The sequence below is a fragment of the Hyperolius riggenbachi genome, chromosome 3, assembly GCF_040937935.1.
Source record: "Hyperolius riggenbachi isolate aHypRig1 chromosome 3, aHypRig1.pri, whole genome shotgun sequence".
NCBI lineage: Eukaryota > Metazoa > Chordata > Amphibia > Anura > Hyperoliidae > Hyperolius > Hyperolius riggenbachi.
The window spans coordinates 88,470,661-88,489,778 of NC_090648.1; the positions used below are offsets into that span (position 1 = coordinate 88,470,661).

The 19,118-nt window shown below is 42.8% G+C and overlaps 1 protein-coding gene across 3 annotated transcripts in view; it reads left to right on the forward strand.

Annotated features, from left to right (window-relative positions):
* ADGRL1 (adhesion G protein-coupled receptor L1) overlaps window positions 1-19,118 on the forward strand; it is a 652,811-nt gene that overhangs the window by 310,663 nt on the left and 323,030 nt on the right. For all 3 annotated transcript variants that reach the window (XM_068274518.1, XM_068274520.1, XM_068274519.1), the window contains exon 3: window positions 6,689-6,820. In XM_068274518.1, the coding sequence (XP_068130619.1) occupies window positions 6,751-6,820 (70 nt within the window). In that variant the 5' untranslated portion in view covers window positions 6,689-6,750. The remainder of the gene's footprint in view (window positions 1-6,688; window positions 6,821-19,118) is intronic.

The window sequence follows — 19,118 nt, forward strand, 5'->3', positions numbered from 1 at the left end:
TTTTCTCTGTTCTGTGCCCTTTCTTCTATAACCTTCTGAATGGCTGAATGTCAGTTACCGACAGCTCCAGGCTGGAGATAAATACTGAACATCTAACTTGGTTTCACCGCTCTAATCTTTGTGAATTGACCTTTGTTGAGATATTTACCTCATAAGTTGGTAATTTACCTCACTAGTTAGTAATTTTAGTTTTCCATACAGTAACAGCCTCAGTAAACTGACATTTCACAATCGTTTAGGCCCCCTTTCCACGAGCAGTTGAACTGTGTGCTCAGCAAGCAGTTGCCAGGCAGCAGTGAGCAGTTACCAGGCAGCAGCAAGCAGTTGAGTGAGAGTTTGAGAGGCATTTCACTGCCTAGCAACTGCCCGTGGAAAAGAGGCTTAAGTGTGAGAGGGAGGAATGGTATGCTATGAAATTTGTACTTGAATTTTTGAAGAGGGAGTTACTTTTTAAGGTTTCTCTTCACATGACTTACGTGGCCATCGAATAGGGCTGTCCAACTCCAATCCTCAAGGGCCATATCCATGCCAGTGTTTAGGATGGATGGAGAAATGTGTTCTATTTGATGAGCCACACCTTTCCTGACTCCGTTCCATCAATTAATTTGAGCTGTGCCAAAAACGTTTGAGGACCTTTACCTTCGAGGACCAGAGTTGGACAGTACTGGTGTAGAACAAACCATCATACACAGCACCAGATGCTTATTTCTCCACCACCAGACTTTATAGTTAGTAATAACTTTACAGTTATTAAAAGGTGGCTGTATATGCCATAGATTTCCAGCCACGGGGGCACCAAACAACCGACTCGGCTGAAGATTATGTAGCATGTGTATGAACTGGACATTTTAAGCCCAAGGCCCACTGTCACCAGTGTCACCACCATCCTGTGCACCACACCACACATCCGGTGTGCTGTCCCATTTGTTCCCCTAATTTTGTCTGGTGCTCCCCTGATCCTGTGTACTTCCCTGGTCCTGTGCTCCCCCCATTCTGTACTGTGCTTGGGGGGAGCACAGCACAGGATGGGGGAGCATAGGACCTGTGCTCCATTGCTCACCCCTGTGAGAGCAGGACAGCCGCTGGCTGTGACTGTTGTGGCTTACATGTTTGTCAGTTTAACTGCCTTAGTGTGTCAGCCCACTGCCCGCCCCTCACTTCCTGTTGCCCTAGGCCATGGCCTTTGTGGCCTTGCCTCAAATCAGCCCACGCCTCCATATCCCTCTCACTTTAGTTGTCCTTTAAAACTTAAACATTCATTTGTAATATTTCATATTTTGTGTGTTTTTTAAAAAAATGTTTTGAAAATAAATGTAAATGATGCAGATTACAACAAAAACAAATGTATAATGAGCCATTATGCATTCCCTTTAAAGGAATCACATACGGAATACTATGTTCCCTCTCCTGTGAAGAACATTATGATAATATTTGGGGCGGGGGGGGGATCGGAGTAAAGTCATTGAGTCCTTAGAAACACTCTGCTCTTGCTGAGGAAATAGGGCTGTGGTGCTGCAGTTTGCATTTTAGATTCAGTCTTTCCGCAGCCCATATTTTGATAATGTCATCATGCGGCCAATTTTAAGCCCCAATTCTGTCATTGCTTTTTGACAGTATTTATTTATTTTCTTCATTTAGAGAGTGCGGACAAATTGCACAATACTTCACAGAGTACACGGAACCGTTTACATCAGTCCTGAATGTGCTTACCGCCTAACGTCGCTGCCTCCCTCACGCTGTCTCACACACAGGAGGGCGCAAGCAGCTTTCCTAGGAGCGGCATAGCTCCCAACTGTCCCGCTTTTGGAGGGACAGTCCCTCTTTGGGAACCGTGTCCCTCTTTCTTCCTCATTTGTCCCTCTGTTTGGAAAGATGTACAGGTCTGTGTAAATATATGTATTTTTCTACTGAAAAATGTGTTTAAGTGACTCTAAACGCTAGTCCAATACTTTTAATTGATGCATTTCTTACTTCCAAATGTTAATATGAAGAATAATAAACCAGTATAGAAAGGACCAGTATAGTTTGAATTATAAAACAACACATTTTTTTTTAATCTTTCTTTTATGCATTAATAAGGGCTTAGCCCCCAGCTGTCCCTCTTTCGGAGGGACAGTCCCTTTTTGGGAGCCCTGTCCCTTCGTCCCTCTTTCCACCTCATTTGAGGACTTTGCCCCTCTTTCTATGTAAATATATATAATTCTTTACTAAAAATGTGTTTGATTGACTCTAAAATTTATACTCATCCTTTAAATTGATATATTACTAATTTTAAAATGTTACCATAAAGGAAAATTAACCGGGATAGAAAGGACCAGTGTGGTTTGAATTATAAAACAAATTTTTTTCTTTTTTTTAATGAAATCTTTATGGTATGCGTGACTAGGGGTGTGGTGTGGGTGTGACTTAAGTGTCCCTTTTCTCCTCTCAAAAAGTTGGGAGGTATGGGATTAGATTGTGAGCCCTTCTGGGGGACAGTTCAGTGACAAGACTATATACTCTGTATAGCGCTGCGGAAGATGTCGGCGCTATATAAATAGTAATAAATATATACACATACACACAAAGATAGTGTGCGGCTTTTAAACATCTATAAATACTGTATTTTTACCGCTTTTGGGGCAAAACTAGATAGTTGGGCGTAATAATATTCATGCAAGTAGGTGTGAAAATACCTTTTTAAACTTTTTGAGACATTTTCTATTGGTGTAAACCCTCTTCAGCAATACCAGGTCCTTGAACACATGAAGTTTACCCTCTTTTTCAAGGGGGCCAAGGCTTGGGACCATTCATTATAATCATTTTGTCTTGCAGTGTAGAGTGCCTTCCTTGAAAGAAGGACATCGTTGGAGTAAGTATTTAAAATGCCTCCAAAACCCTATGAAACGCCCCAAAAGTGCAGTCTCCGTTCTCCTCTCAGGCATGCCGGCTAATTGAGACTTCCGCTTTCCTGAATTCCAGATAACATAGGCTTTGCTATATAGTGGTTGGTTTTCAAAGCCAGACATAATCCAATATAAGAGACTGGACCCCGTACAAATTGTTTCCATATGCAAACACTTTGGAGTTGATTTGCAAAGCTTTTCTCCTGTATTATCTCACCTTATTTATTCTTTACCTGAACTATAAGAAGAGCCAATCCCTGAGATAAAGAAATAAGGAGAGCTGATTCATGAAACAAACGCATACGCAGTGGTGTAACTGCAGGGGAGCTTAGGCTCCCGCATTAGGCCATTTACATCATCGCCACTTAGGCCATTTACATCATGCGCATCGCGCAATTATAGCAACCTGTATTACCTAGTTAATGCGCAATGCAAGTAGCGTAACATGCGTTACCCTAGCAATACGCATTACCTAGGTAACGGGGGCTGTGTTAATGCACATTACGTAATTGTTGTAACTGTAAAATTGTTGTGCGCTCCCTGCGCTTGCCAAGTTAACTGCTATTTAGTGAAAGAGTTCATGCTAATGAGTGCAGCCACCATGAGTTCCCCACCCATAATAAGTGTGGCCACAACAACTACTGTTTGGGAAGGACGGGAGGAAGAGACTCTCCATGACTGTAGGGGCAGCTCACCCTATAGATACACGTGGCTCCCTCTATCCCTCTCTCTTCCCAATGTCTCCCTCTTTCAGGATTCATGTACAGATCTGATTTAATGTATGTGATTTTCTACTGAACTGATTAGGCGTGTTTGTGGCAAGGGGAGTGGCTTAAGTGTCCCTCTTTCTTATCTCAAAAAGTTGGGAGTTATGGATACACCTCAGCACAGAGGGCCAGTGGAGGAAGACTGAGGAGTTTCTGAGGTTTCATTAATGAACAATTCCTCTTCTGCCATCTACAGTGTTTTCCAAATATGCTCAATCTGATACATCGCTATAACAGCTACAGATTGGCAAGTTGTCTGTGGCCCGAGTACAACCAGTGCCACTAACCAGCTCGCCAATCAGTCCAGTACAGGAAAGCATCTCTGCTGCTCTCTGAAGACTTTTCATTGATGTGACCTGAGGCCCGTCCTCATTACGGTTCCCGTGTTGAGTGGCTGACTTCTCAAGCCTATATTGATTAGTGCTCCTCGGTACTTGTGTGCTCCTCGGTACTTGTGCTGCAGGTTAATATATATATATATATATATATATATATATATGCAGCTCAGTGGCGTAGAGGTTGGCACTCTCGCCTTGCAGCCCATTTGCATGAACTTTGTATATTCTCCCTGTGTCTGCGTGGGTTTCCTCCAGGGACTCCGGTTTCCTCCCACATCCCTAAAACATACAGGTAAGTTAATTGGCTTCTCCCTAAATTGGCCCTAGTATATGATACATACACTACACGATACATACATAGACATAGTACTATGGTTGGGGATTAGCATAGCTCCCAACTGACCCTTTTTTGGAGGGACAGTCCCTCTTTGGGAACCCTGTCCCTCTGTCCCTCTTCCCTCCTCATGTGTCCCTCTTTCTGGACTTTATCCCTCTTTCTATGTAAATACTGTATATATTTTTCTCTACTACAAAATGTGTTAGAGGAACTCTAAACTTTATTCCGATCCTTTAAATTGATATATTACTAATTTTAAAATGTTAATATGAAGGAAAATTAATGAGGATAGAAAGGATCACTGTGGTTTGAATTATAAAACAACAAATTTTTCTTATGAAATCTTTATGGTATGTGTGACTAAGGGGTGTGACAAGGGCATGGTCAGGGGCATGGCAGGGGCATGGCTTAAGTGTCCCTCTTTCTCATCTAAAAAAATTAGGAGGTATGGGGTTAGATTGTGAGCCCCTCTGAGGGACAGTTCAGTGCCAAGACTATATACTCTGTACAGCGCTGCGGAAGATGTCGGCGCTATATAAATAGTAATAAATATATACACATACACACAAAGATAGTGAGTGGCTTTTAAACATCTATAAATACAGTATTTCTACTGCCTCTGGGGCAAAACTAGATAGTTGGGCATAATAATATTCATGCACGTACATGTGGGCTTAGGAAATGTTAGACTTTTAACGCCACAAGTTTTCTGAGTTTTAACTAGACATCCATGGCTACAATTACTAGGTAATGCCTAATGATGTTGATCCAGGTATTTTATCTGATTGCCATCTGGAGTCGGGAAGGAATTTTTCCCTTTTGGGGCTAATTGGACCATGCCTTGTAAGGGTTTTTTCGCCTTCCTCTGGATCAACAGGGATATGTGAGGGAGATGGCTGGAGTTGTACTTTATACTGGTTGAACTCGATGGACGTATGTCTTTTTTCAACCAAAATAACTATGTAACTAAACCTGATGGCACATATACAGTTAACCTTTACTCCTGAAAAGGGAGATGGGGGAATCTTGAGGAGGGGGCATGAACAGACCGAGACCATAGGCCAAATGCAATTCACTGTTTCTCCTGAGTTTTCTCCTGGGAGATACGTTTTCATCTTGCTTTTAAAATAACTTTTGAGCATTTTGCAACTGAAAAAGTATCAAAAAGTCGTTGTAAAACTACTAATAGAATTATTTTGAGTATTTTCTTGCTTATCAGAGACTTAAAATGCATTTTGTTTCCAAGTCGTGAAAATATCACCTAGGAGAAAACGCAGGGAAAAAATGTTCTGATAAGTTGTAGAAAAGTATATATCTTTCGTTGATTGTTTTTTGTTTTTTTTTACCTTGCAGCAGTGGTTGTAAGCTGCAGCCATAGCTACTGTTATTTTTCTCTGTTTAAAGCGGAATATAACCCTGCATTTCAACTTTGTTCTAAAACATTATTTACAGCATATTACATGCAACCAGCATTTTTTTTTATTAAACCAGCATTGGAAGGGTTACACACAGGGGCTTTAAAGTTCCCAGAGAGAAATGCAGACTGAAGTTTAGATAGATACATTTAAGCAAATCAAAATGTAACAACTGTGGAATGTGACTCACTCTCTCTGACTGTGCAGGAGCTGGAGGACAGCCAAAGAGTGTGTAACATTCCTCACTTGTTACATTTTGTTTTGCTTAAATGTATCTATCTAATCTTCGGCTGCAGGGAGCAGTTCGCTCCAGGAACTTTAAAGCTCTGTGTGTAACCCTTCCAATGCTGGTCTAGTAAAAAAAAAATATGCTGGTTGCATATAATATGCTGTAAATAATGTTTTAGAGCAAAGTTGAAATGCTGGGTTATATTCCGCTTTAACCAAAAAGAATTAATAAAAAATATTATTTATAAAAAATAAAAAAAAACTTGTAGTAAAATCTCAGGTCATCTGCAGTGTAGGTTCTGGAAGTGTGCACAACTCGAGAGGTGCTTCTATTCAGCTCACGAGGTACTTGAACTTCTCAGAGTCAATTTATTATATAGTAGCAGGTTTTGAAAATCAAAAATATTCTAAATCTTATATTTAAAAAAAATTGAATAAGCATATTTTTTTTTCCATTAATTAAAAGCATAAATGAATGTTTGGAAAGCATTCATACACAGTTATGGAGTACTCCTAATGAATACATATGTGCCAAGTGGTGCTAGATCTGATGTTACCATCAACAGGGGGTCCTTGGCAGAGAAACGACATTAATAACGCGGTACATGTTGTAATAATGTTGATCTGCACTACTACAGTTTGTGTTTTTACTGTGAGCTCATATTTTAGGAGTTTTGCCGCTTATGCTAATGTAGATTCCCTCCTCTCTGTTTTGCAGTGCTCTGGTTAGTGCGGTGATGTTACAGAGGAGTGCTCAGTGACAGGGCTGTGTCGAGCGGGATGGCGGGGGTCTGGCTGGTTCTGTGTGGTCTCTGTGCAACCGCCATAATGCTGACCTCCTTTACTCAAGGTAAGGCGTCTTTACTTCTGTATTTCTGTTCCCACACATGCCAATGCTTTTATGTGTTTGTTTAGTTATGTTCATTCTCCATTTAAAGGTGTACATATAATTAAGCCGGGTGATTTGGGCGCAGGGTAAAGCCCAAAAACTGCTAACTCTGCTCCTGCACAAGTCCCGGCGTCATTAATTACTATTCCCTCTCCAGGCTGTCATGGATAGTGGGGGAAAGATGTAATTCAGCTTCCAGCTATTGCTGGTGGCCTAATTACAGTGTCTTTATACTAATTTGGACTACATCTTTTGACAGCGCCCAAATTACTCCCTGAGTGTCGCTATATCCATAATACCTATTACGGTCTATGGCAGCGCTGGCTGCACCCAAATCTCTGACACTGTTTTTACAGCGATCCTTTCAAAGTGAACCTGAACTGAAAATGGCACAAAAATACACTTATTATTTACACTTATAAATATACTTGCCTAGGTAGAGGGAGGCCCCTGGATCCTGCAGAGAGCTTCCCACATCCTTCCGTCTCCGTTGCCATGAAGGAACCCTGAAAAAAACAGATAAGAGATTGTTGCCGTGCTGCAACTGCATGAGTACCACCGCGCCTAAGGAGTATGCCTGAGCCCAGGGGCGTAACAATAGACCCTGCAAGGGATGCTGCTGCAGGGGGGCCTAGAAGCAGAAGGGGGCCCCGTGGGGGAAGTGTCTTTTCCCTGTCCTGAGAGAATGACAACTATGGGCACGGAGAGAAAAAAAATTCTGTCTGCTCTCTGCACAATTAATGACTGCATCTGCTCAGCCACTGATAACGAATCATACAAAGTTTTGTAGACAAAAATTTGTAGACAGTCTCTCTCTATTCAGTGTTCAGCAGGGTCTTTTGTACAGTGCACAGCCCCAGCCTCTCTACCCCTCCAAGATGCTCTGTACTGTATCGATGCTGGAGGAGTCTGCATAGCAAATTCTGCTTCAAGTGTGCATTATCCAATTGAATAACATTGGTTCTCAGCTTACCTGTCCAGAAAGTGAGAGGGGGCATCCAAAGTCTTGAGGGGGGGCAGTGATTTCTAGTTACGCCCCTGCCTGAGCCATTCGTGTTTGAGCAGCTCAATGCTACTGCACAGGTGCAGCCATGCACTGCTCACATGGGAGTACCATGGCCACACTTGCGCATGAAGAGCAGTGCTGCCTGGATTTTTTTAGAGGGTCTCAGAGACCAACAGTACGGGCGAGGAGAACACAGGAGAATCCAGAAGCTTTGCTCTATCTAGGTAAGTATCAGTTTTTTTCACAGAGATTTCAGCTTGGATTTAGAAACATGTCTCTTGGCAACAGTAACTCTTAATTTAGCCACACACAGGTCCTCAATAAGGAGCCTTATTGAGCAAGAGCAAAACAATTCCTAATTAGAAACCATTCAGGTGCCAGTGATCAAAGCATCACATTGGTTCACTGAGAATCCACCAATTTGCATGATGCTTGTCAAATTGTAAATAGTCCTCTAAACATTCACTTGACTTCTACTTCAACTCTTCTGATGGCCGATCCACCCCACATACACACCCCCTAACTATTCTACTCTAGGCCTAAATAATACTCATATTATGGTGTCTTCACTTGACACCAGCTTTAGTTATGTATTATTGTACCGAGCACCTGCTCCCAAACTAACCTTACCCCCTCCTTTCCCCCTTCAAAAATGCTCAGGCTTTGGCCTGGGACTAAACATTAGCATCTACTGGCAAAAAATTCCACCAGTAGCTGAAGCCTTGCTTTAAAACCTTTTTCCTTCCCGTTGTTGCTGTTTTTTCCACCACATTATTGATATAGTACAATGAGGGACTACGGAAAGCACCAAAGCTGTACCTATCTCCCCTGGGCCCTCCAACAAACAAAATGATCATTGGCTGTGTAAAAATATTTACCTGCTCCCGCTGCACATTAGGTCTCCTCTGCCTCCTGGCAGTGGCATGCTCTGTGCTGCATACCCGGCTCCTGATCACATGACATGTACCAGAGGTTGGCAGCATAGAGCAAGTGGCTTCCGGCAGGAAGAGGAGGAAACCTTACCCAGCGAGAACAGGTAAATATTACAGAGCTCCTTGTGTTACTCTGCAAAGTGGGAGGGAGGAGGTTGTGGGTGCATACATTCGTTGTGGCCACCCATAATTTTGATGCAGGATGAACCAAATGACAGCTCCCACTACTGCCGCACAAATTCTAGGTGGAGCTAGTTACTATTTCCCCTCCGAGTCATAGGAACTCGGAAGAAGATGTAATTCGGCATCCGACAATCGCCAAATGCCCAAATTACCTGTTTGCGCAGACTATTGTATTTCTGCTATAGCTGTGCCGATCTTAGACGCTACGCCGCATGCTGTGCGCGCCAAGATGCCCTCCCCTGCCTCCGTCGCAGGTGGAGGAAGGAGGAGGCCCCGGGTTTATGTGTGTCCTGCCAGTGCCTTTGCTACAATATCAGATAGCATCACCAACATTATTTAGGGGCTGTGATAAAGGGTATACATAAGCAAACACATTTTCCAATTTTTTTCCCCTTCTTTTTCTTTTTGAAATGCACAGAAAATAAAATACTTTGTCAAAAATTGTATGTGATTGTTAAAATGGGGGAAAAGCACATAGAATCTGTCTTCTGTTCATTATGCAAATTAGTTATTCATCCAGTGTTTATAATCATCCAAACTTTCATCATCAATAAACTGGAAAATGTACCCGAACCTGCTGAGGGTGTGGGCAGTGTCAGTCGGGGCAACCGGGCCTTCTTGGTCCTCATCAGTGCATGGTATGGATTGATATGGCTCTATGGCAGGGGTATCAAACTCAAATGCAAAGTGGGCTGAAACTGTACACTGGGACCTAGTCGCAGGCCGACCTCAATGTCTAATGGCCCCCTCCAACCCCTATACAGTTCCCTGGTGTCTAGTGGTCCTCCCTCCTCTATACAGTTCCTTAGTGTTTAGTGCTTTCCCCTGACCTCCTCCATATGGCTTCCCTGGTATTCTAGGGGCTTCAGCTCCAATAAAGCTTCTCTGGTGGTCTAGAGTGGGCCAAATATAATGCAAAGTGGGTAAACCACTTGAGGGCCAAAGTTAATGGTTCTGAGGGCCAGATTTGGACCGCGGGCCAAAGTTTGACATGTATGCTCTATGGGATAGGGTCTGGACCATTAGTGAGGAATACCCAAGGGTGACCCAAAAGCTTATAGGACCAAGAAGTCCTAAACAGGCTGCTGCCTTGCTTTCAAGGTTATAAAGAAGTAATTTCAGAAGTGATGCATCATGGAAAATCCACAGTTGCTCACTTACAGCTGAATTATCAAAAATACCTTCTGTTTTAAGAAGGTAAAATTACATTTAGGTAGCTTAAAGCAAACTTGAACTTAAAATTAAAGTAAAAATAAACATACACATGTCATACTTGCCTCCCGTGTGGTCTACTTATCAATCTCTTTCTCCTCTCCTGTGTCCTGTTTGTCCACTGTGATCGATGGAATTTTATGTTCTCCATTTTTAAAATGACCATTACCCCATAACAGATTCCTGGTCAGCACACTGTTAAACTGTAATATCACCCACATGAGCCATAGGGAAACAAGCATTTCCTTGCTCATCAGTTGCCCTTTCAGTTATAACTGACAGAAACTGATATATAACTGACAGTAACTGCTATACTGTATTTCAATTCTGACAAAATCTTGTCAGAAATGGAAGGAATCATTGTAAGAAGAAAATGGTGAGATTCTAAGAGGAACTGACGGCGAGGTAAGTATGTAATATTTATTTGCAGATACCTCATGTGTTTATTTTAATTTTACTCAGTTTAGATTCACATTAAACAATTACAAAGTTATTGCTGTATCATAATAGGAAAATACCTGAAATGTCCCAATTGCTCTGCTCTGTAAGGGAAGAACCATGTTCGGACATGAAGTGGTTGGTGATGATGGGAACACTATGTACATTGGCGTGTGTAGGCGGCAGAGTGATCTGTGTGAGTGAGGACCACCTTGTGCACACACATTCATGCACGCAGTATCAGAGATCAGCATCGTGGCTGTCCCTGCTGCACTGAGCTGGCACAGCTCATTGTCACTGGATCTGTGAAGTTATGTACATTGCAGGGGCCCATTAGCGGCAGACATAGCGCAGGGTATTTCCTGCATGTGGCTACAGCCTATTCACAAAGCCGCAGATGATTCACACGGTAATTGTGACGACTGTGTTGATAAGGTAAAATAAGATGCGCAAATGCCGTAATCCTTACACAGCAGACAGTCAGACTTAACACGTTAGCACAATCAGAGCAGTGAAGGGAGATTTCTACGTAGATAGTTTGAGAAGTCGGAGTCCGCTGGCTTATCCGTTATTCTGAGTTCTTCAGTCTGTATCGGTGAGCGGTTAGAATACTCCATACCAGGCAGGGCCGGATTTACCATGAGGCACTGTAGGCACGTGCCTACAGACGCCTGATGATGGAAAGGTGGCCCTCTTCCCTCCCATCCCTCCTTTCCTATGCAGAGCCCTGATGAGAGTGTAACTGATAGGTTACTCACCTGGCTCTCTGCATTCCACTGATGAGATCTCCCTTCAGTCGGGCACCTCTAGCTACTTAATACTGAGGTTCCTCTAGCTACCAAATACTTGGGGGCACTTCTAGGTACTTAATATTGAGAAACTTCTGGCTACCTAATACTAAGGGGCACCTATAGTTGCCTATGACAGGCAAGGGAACTAAGGGAGAAGAGACTGCTGGGACAGCCAGCACACGTGCGGTGCGGTTCAGTGGGGGTTTGTAGATTCCTGGAGGGTGGAGTTTAAGGTGCCCGGACATTTGTGCCTATAGGCTCCTGTGAGGTAAATCCAGGCCTGGATTTACCCTACAGGAGCCTATAGGCACAGATGTCCTGGCATCCTAGACTTCCCCCTTCCTGAACCTACAAACTCCCACCAAACCGCACCGCACGTGTGCTGGCTGTCCCAGCTGTCACTTCTCCCTTACTCATCATAGGCAGCCACAGGTGTCCCATAGCATTAGGTAGCCAGTGCTATCCCCAGTATCAGGTAGCCAGAGGTGCCCCCAAATGAAGGTAAGTCTGGTCAGTGAAATGCTGAGACCTGGGTGAGTAACCTCTCATTTACACTCTCCTTGGCAATGGCAAGGTGGGAGGGAGACACTCGGGGAGGGGAGTGACCTGCCTTTCCATCATCAGGTGCCTGTAGTCACCCCTGCTCCATACACATCTCTCAGCTGCTACTGCAGCTTCCTGTCACATGATCTGCACCAGACAACCCCCATCATATTCTGTTGTGTGTAGGTCAGGCAGCTGCAGGCTCAGATGGACTAAGATAAAATAGAACCCCAAGCAAGGTAGCAGCTTTGACTCCTCCTTATGGTCCTTTTGGTAATCCAGGATGGGAGTGGGGTCAGAGAAAGTGGCAGTTGGGCTCCCCAACTCCATCTAGGCCCCAGGCACATGCTTAGGTAGCCTTGTGAACGATCCTGCTCTGGGATGCTTGAAACAATGTACATAATGAAGTATATTTTCAAAAGCTGAGTTTAAGAACCGTTTTGGGGATAAAGATACCAAACAGAATAGAAATTAGAGTCCTTAAGCAAGAAGATTGAGCCCATTAAAATAGCTAAACTCCAAAACGCAACATTTGTATGGTGTTTTTTTTTTTTTTTTTAGGAATATAAAGATAGCTATATACAGACCAGTTTAGCATCATTTTTGTCTTTCAGTTTTTGTTAACAGAGTTGATTTTATAAATCGATTAACTCAGAGAAACTTTCGACAGGTTTAACACACTTGCATGTTCAGTTTCAGTGAAAATACAGTAGAAAGATTAAACAGAGTTAAAATATTGATCAGAATACTTTTTTTTGCTTATTTTTCCTTTTATAGTACAGGATCTTTATAGTTTTCGACTAGAAATAACATTTAGTAAAAAGGAAAAAATAAATATTCAGTATAAGTTAATCGTACATGATCCAGTTTTCAGTAAAAACTTTTGATCATGGCTAACAAGATAGCTATCAGATTATTTGAGAAAATCTATTGATCTTTACAGTAAAAACATTTGCCACCCCCCCCCCCCCCCCTTCCTTAATTTTTGGCCACACTCCAGAACCAACTTCTGCCTCTTGCAGTGCATTTTGGGTGGGGGTGTGGCTTATGAGGCAACTCACCATTCCTCTTGTTTAAGCAATCAGGAGGGGCGTGGCACTTTCACACCAAGTTGTGGGAGCGAAGGAGGCAAAGTGCAAGTCTATGGAAAGGAGGAGGGTCTTGCCATGAGCCATTGGCAGCAACAAAACAGCCATTCTAATGCGGGTTAGAACTTGGCAGACCCTCACCACAATGGGTCAATTTGAAGATGCCTGGTAGATAAGTACAGTAAAGTCTCAATAATTCAGCACCGACGGGGATCGGCAAGACTCAATGTTAAAAATATACCTAGAAAATACAGCACTATACCCCACCCCATACACATACAATGAACACTATGTTCAATTACAGTAACTGAAAGTATATTAACCTTGGGGAGCCATACAACCCAGTCTCTAAGCACAACAGAGCCCACAAACAGCTTAGAAGTTGGTACTGTGAGTGCTGTCAGTGATTAGTGCTGGTTGGTTGACACTGCTGGTTAGTGAAAGTCAGCCTAAAACGAGAGGATTATAAAGGCTGCCATATTTATTTCATTTTAAGCAATTCAATTGACTGATCCTCTGACACTTATACGTTTAGCCATAGACCCTGATCAATCATGCAGATCAGGTGCTCTGACTGAAGTCTGACTGGATGCTTGCTTCAGGTGTGTGATTTGAACCAGGGGCGTAACTAGACATCACTGGGCCCCCCTGCAAAACTTTGGATGGGCCCCACCCCCCTCGCTTTCTGCACAGGAAAACTGAGGACCAATGTGTTTTTCCATGCAGATAAAAACACTTGGACTTAAAGGAAATGTCAGGCAATCTATGCTACCCCCAGATCTACTTACCCGGGGCTTCCTCCAGCCTCTTGCAGCCGACAAGTCCCTCGTTGCAGCTTTGCTCCCAGTACATACATACACACACAGATGTATTATTTTACTACATGAGAGCACATGCTATATGGAAGAACAACAATGACATGCTGAACATAAGATATAGTATTTACTGTAACTTTGGCAAAACATTCAAAATGTCACTGATTGATACTGTTAATACAGGATCTTGGACTCAGTATGAGACAACAAGCTCTCAATGAGGCTGCGACAGTCAGACATTAATCTTACCCACTCCACTGTGTCCCTAATCAGACACCATAAGGTCACTTGCCTGTGTGTGACTGATAAGAATCTAGGAATCTCTTCGGAGGGATTGCTGAATAAGGGCCAGTCTACAACTTTTTTTCAACCTGTGACTCCTTTGTAACATTGTACATGAAGTCATCAGAACTTTGCTGTAGTGTGAGACAGATGTTTTTTATGAACCCTAGGGAGCAGGGACAGTGTACAAATTCCAAAGTGTGTATGATTCCTTATCTATGTGGTGGACACATGCAGTCAATATAACAATGGTACGAGTGCAGAATATGTTTTCTCTCCATGCCCTTAGTTGTCACTCTCTCAAACTCCCCCCCCATGGGGCCCCCTGTGGTTTCTGGGCCCCCCCTTCTGAGGCACCCCTTGCAGTGTCTATTGTTACGCCCCTGATTTGAACTCTATTGCAGCCAAAGGGATCAGCAGGATAGCCAGGCAACTGGTATTGCTTAAAAAGAAATACATATGGAAGCCTCGCTTTAGGTTCCCTTTAAGTTCCGGATAACTGGGACTCTACTGTACAAGGGTATTTTTGGGTGGGGGATTTGTTGGTCTGGGGTGGTTGAGGGATAAGGAAAAAATAGACTCTGATAAAAGCTTTAAATGGTATCCTGCAACATAGCATCAATGTCCAATCAGATTTCAGCTTACTTAAAGGCGAACTTCAGCCTAAACAAACATACTGTCATTAGGTTACATTAGTTATGTTAATTAAAATAGATAGGCAATATAATCTCTTTTTTTTTATTTCATGGGGGCAGCCATCTTTTTCATGGGGGAAGCCATCTTTTTAGTTGAAAGGAGGGAGCATGACACACAGTTCCAACTGTCCTGTGTCCTGATCACCTCTCCCAGTTGCGCACGCTAGGCTTCAAATCTCAAATTCAAAATTTAAAAAAACAAATTTGCACCAAAACAGCCGAAGGAAAAAAACAACATTATAAATACCATCATGCTTTGCACAGCATCAGGGAAAAATGCCTGGGCAGTTTTCTTCTGTGCAGCTAAAAATGAGGCTTGGGTAAGAAAAACAAAGTTCTGATGCTGTGAAACTGTTAAGGAACCACCAAGCCTTTTCAGTGCTGCTGAGTAGATTTTTAGTCTGGAGGTTCACTTTAAAGGACAACTGAACTGAGGGGTATATGAAGGCTGCCATATTTATTTCCTTTTAAGCAATACCAGCTGTCTGGCTGCCCTGCTAATCCTCTGCCTCTAATCCTTTTAGCCATAGACCCAGGAAATAAATATGACAGCCTCCACGTTATTCTCACTTCAGTTGTCCTTTAAGTCACTTGTAATTGGTTGCTTTGGGGCGTTGCAACATCCACCGTGATATTGTCCTTTAAAATAAACCGCATTAATAAAGTATATCTCAATCTTCTTCTTTCCCACCATCCTTCCCTCCCTCAATTACCCTCTATCTTCCCTCTATTCTCAGAAGTTAATCACTCCACAGAAAGCTAATTAACACCTAATTAATTCAGGGATCTCTTTAACCTGGGAGTCAGGAACACTCAACATTTACTGGCAGATTAATAAATTGGGATTTTTCTGCCAATTTCTGATTTCTTCATTTTTGCAAAAACAACAAAAATAACGTGTTTTTTTTTTCCTCTTCTTTTTTCCCGAGAGTTTTCTTTGCAAGCACTGAGCAAGGAAATACTTAGGTATTGTCTGAGGTTATCTAAACATCTAGAGAGAGTCTTCAAAGCAAAGAATAACTTGTGCAAAGATTGACCAAAACATGGAAGACAGCACTCCTTTTATAAAAAGCCTTAGAAAAATAATAGAAATTTATGCAAATATCCCCTCCCTTTGACAGATCTTCAGATATCTCAGATTGAATTAACAAGTATTCAGCGGCTGAGAAGGAACTTTAGCGTTACATTATCAGTTGTTTAGGCTGTGGCGTCGTTTGGTGATAACTCACCTGCACAAAGGAGCCAATCAAACATGGGGTTGTCAGAGGGGGCTAGTTGACGAAAAATGAGCATAATGAAAGGTTAAACATTCTGTTGTGCAACGTGGTTGTTTTTGCATTTGTACCACTCTGATATAGTCTGCCGCACTATGCGGAGTGCAGTGACGTCAGTAGCTGTTCTTTAGTTTAGAGGGACTCACAGTCTAAGCTCTAACAGTCTAAAGGTGACCATAGTTCTAGTGATTTTGCGGCCTGATTGATCATCCAATTCCATAATACTTTTGGGCTGAAATTGATTGAATGTATTGATCGAGCATGCTGGAAAATCTTGTTCAAAAGACAAATAGACAAGACAAATAAGACAAGACAAATAACATTTATATTGCGCTTTTCTCCTTGCGGACTCAAAGCGCCAGAGCAGAGCAGCAGCCACTAGGGCGCGCTCTATTGGCAGTAGCAGTGTAAGGGAGACTTGCCAAAGTTCTCCTACTGAATTAGTGCTGGCTTACTGCTTGATCGAGTGCGCAGCAGTAACGGCATTTTAATATGGTGACGACCAATGTACGCTATGGACCCCCGGCCGATGTCCTTCCAAGTGTAAAATGTAAACCCTGTGTAAGGAGCGATTGCAATTCTGATATAGCAGGGTCTTCCCTTTAGCCTGACTAAAATAAAGGCTTATACATATAAACACATCACCCCACCCTAAACCAACATGTTTCACCCCATATAAATGGGAGCTTCCTCGGGGATACATATAACAAAGTGCATAGGTGCTTAATGTGCTATACAAAACAAAGCAATATTATGCATGAAAACAAAAAAATATATAGTGTCATAGCCTTAGGGCTATATAGACAGGCTAGCCTGAAAAGTTAAGCTTCAATAGCCTCTTCTGCAAAGGAATAACACATGTGTTGCACAAGGAAATAAATATGTCAGCCTCCGTATGTCTCTAACCTCAGATTGTTTGTTTTTCAGGGATCTCAGACTTACCCTTGCAGTCTGAACAGTATGATGAAACTGAGCCAAGCAATAGCCCCTCCCACAAAGCCCACATTTGGGCGCTGTGCTAAATAACCTATATGGCCCATTTAGATCTCTGCATGGGGTTGGGCTTTAATAGACATTGGAAAAACAGTGTTAGCCAGTGTCACATTGCATCATGTTATCTAGTCTGGTCAGGTTTTAGCATGTTTTGCAAAGACAGAGTATTACCAGCGACGGAGTCACTTTCTAGGAACAGCTCTGTAAACCATGTCTGTGAGATGATATTCGCCCCTGATAGATCAGGAAGAGCTGAATCCAGCTACCTATGTGGGCAATATGGAGCCCAATCACTTGTAAGCGATAGAAGGATGTAAGTAACACTGCCAGTAGCTCATTTCACCGATGTCAAACGCTTTTCTGCTACTGAGCAGAGGCTGGTCATCGTGCTGCGCTTTCAGCCCCTAGGGGGTGGTATTTTTGATCAACTGTGGCACCTGAGCAAATAATGGCAATCAACAGTAAACACATTGAGATGAATGCTCCCATTCATCTCATTTGAAGATGCAGTGGATCCAGCTGGTAAGTGATGTGTACAGATGCTGGCAGCTGTCCGTCTGATCCAGCCCTAAGAGTGAGTTAACAGAGTGCGTGGCTGGGCTGCACTACAGTTATTCAATAACAAAACAATGTGCTCAAAGCATTTCTTAGAGAAATAATGTATTTATTTCTAAAATGTACGTTTTTGTGACTGAACAGTCAGTCTGTGAACTGTCAAAAATACTCTTCCTATCCCATAATGACTTGCAGGAAGTAGTGGGGGAGGAGCTGGGATGAGTTGTCAGTAAAGATGGGAAGTCCGGATCTTTTCAATGATTCGGATGATTCGAATCGGATCATTGAAAAGATCCGGATCTTTGATCCAAATCTCGAATCATTTTACTAGGGAAGCATTCGGGGGTGAAATGACTAGCAGGACAGGACCTGCAGTGGACAGAGAAGGAGAGGGGGTGGACAGACAGAGAAGGGGGGGATGGTGGACAGAGAAGGGCAGGGAGTGGACAGAGAAGGGAGGAGGTGGACGAAGAGGGGAGAGCAGAGAGCAGAAATGGTTTTCTCACCTCGAACACTCATCATAAGGATCATATTGCACTGCAATCACAGTGCCTGCCCTGTCATTCTAGCCCAGCACGCTGTCTGCAAAGTTACTGAGATGTGCTTCTGAGGCTGAGCCAAAAGTTTCCCATTTGTTCACTATGCACGAACAGCCAGCCTATAATGGGCAGCACATTGCAGCCAGTATGTGTGCTCTACACATATCTGGCAGTGGCACCCATGTCCCCTCTCTCATCTACCTGTCCCTGCAAGGCTGGCTCCCCTCCAACTGAGCAATCCATCTCTGCTCTGCTTCCAGGACTCCCTTGCCCGCTGAGGGGGGGTGCCGGCTCCACCCTGGCTCCACCCCCTTTGTGAACCGAATCGTTCATTTTGATGATTTGGATGATTCGACTCACAAAAGAGATTCGGATCAAAGATCCGAATCGTTCATGATCCGGACAGCACTAGTTGTCAGTCAGTCATTTCCTGTAAACACAGATCTGACACTGCCTACTTTCTCTGTGGAGAGGGGAGCAAGGACCAAGTCAGGTGACAGTTCTGTGCCGGGGAAGAAAACCCCCAGTTTCGTGGCAGACGTCTGAGTCACATGACTGTCTTTTTCCAAAGGAAGTTTTTTATAGAACAGCGGCATCAAATATGAAAATGATGTGAATAATGATATTGTTCTCTATTCATCTTCACTGATAATGAAATTCCAGGTGGGTGACTTGAGTTTTTAAGTACTTCATTGTTTGAAGGCCTAGATAACCTCTGAATTCTACATAAGAAAGTATTTATCAAAGTACTTGTAAAGGATGACTCAACAATCTTAGTTCATTATCTTTTATTAGGAACTATAACAATAAAGCTTAACAATGAGAGAAATAGGTACATAGGTACAAGATTAAGAAGATAAATATATTACTTTGTCTTGATCACAGCCAGGCAACACATTGTCAAATGGTGACA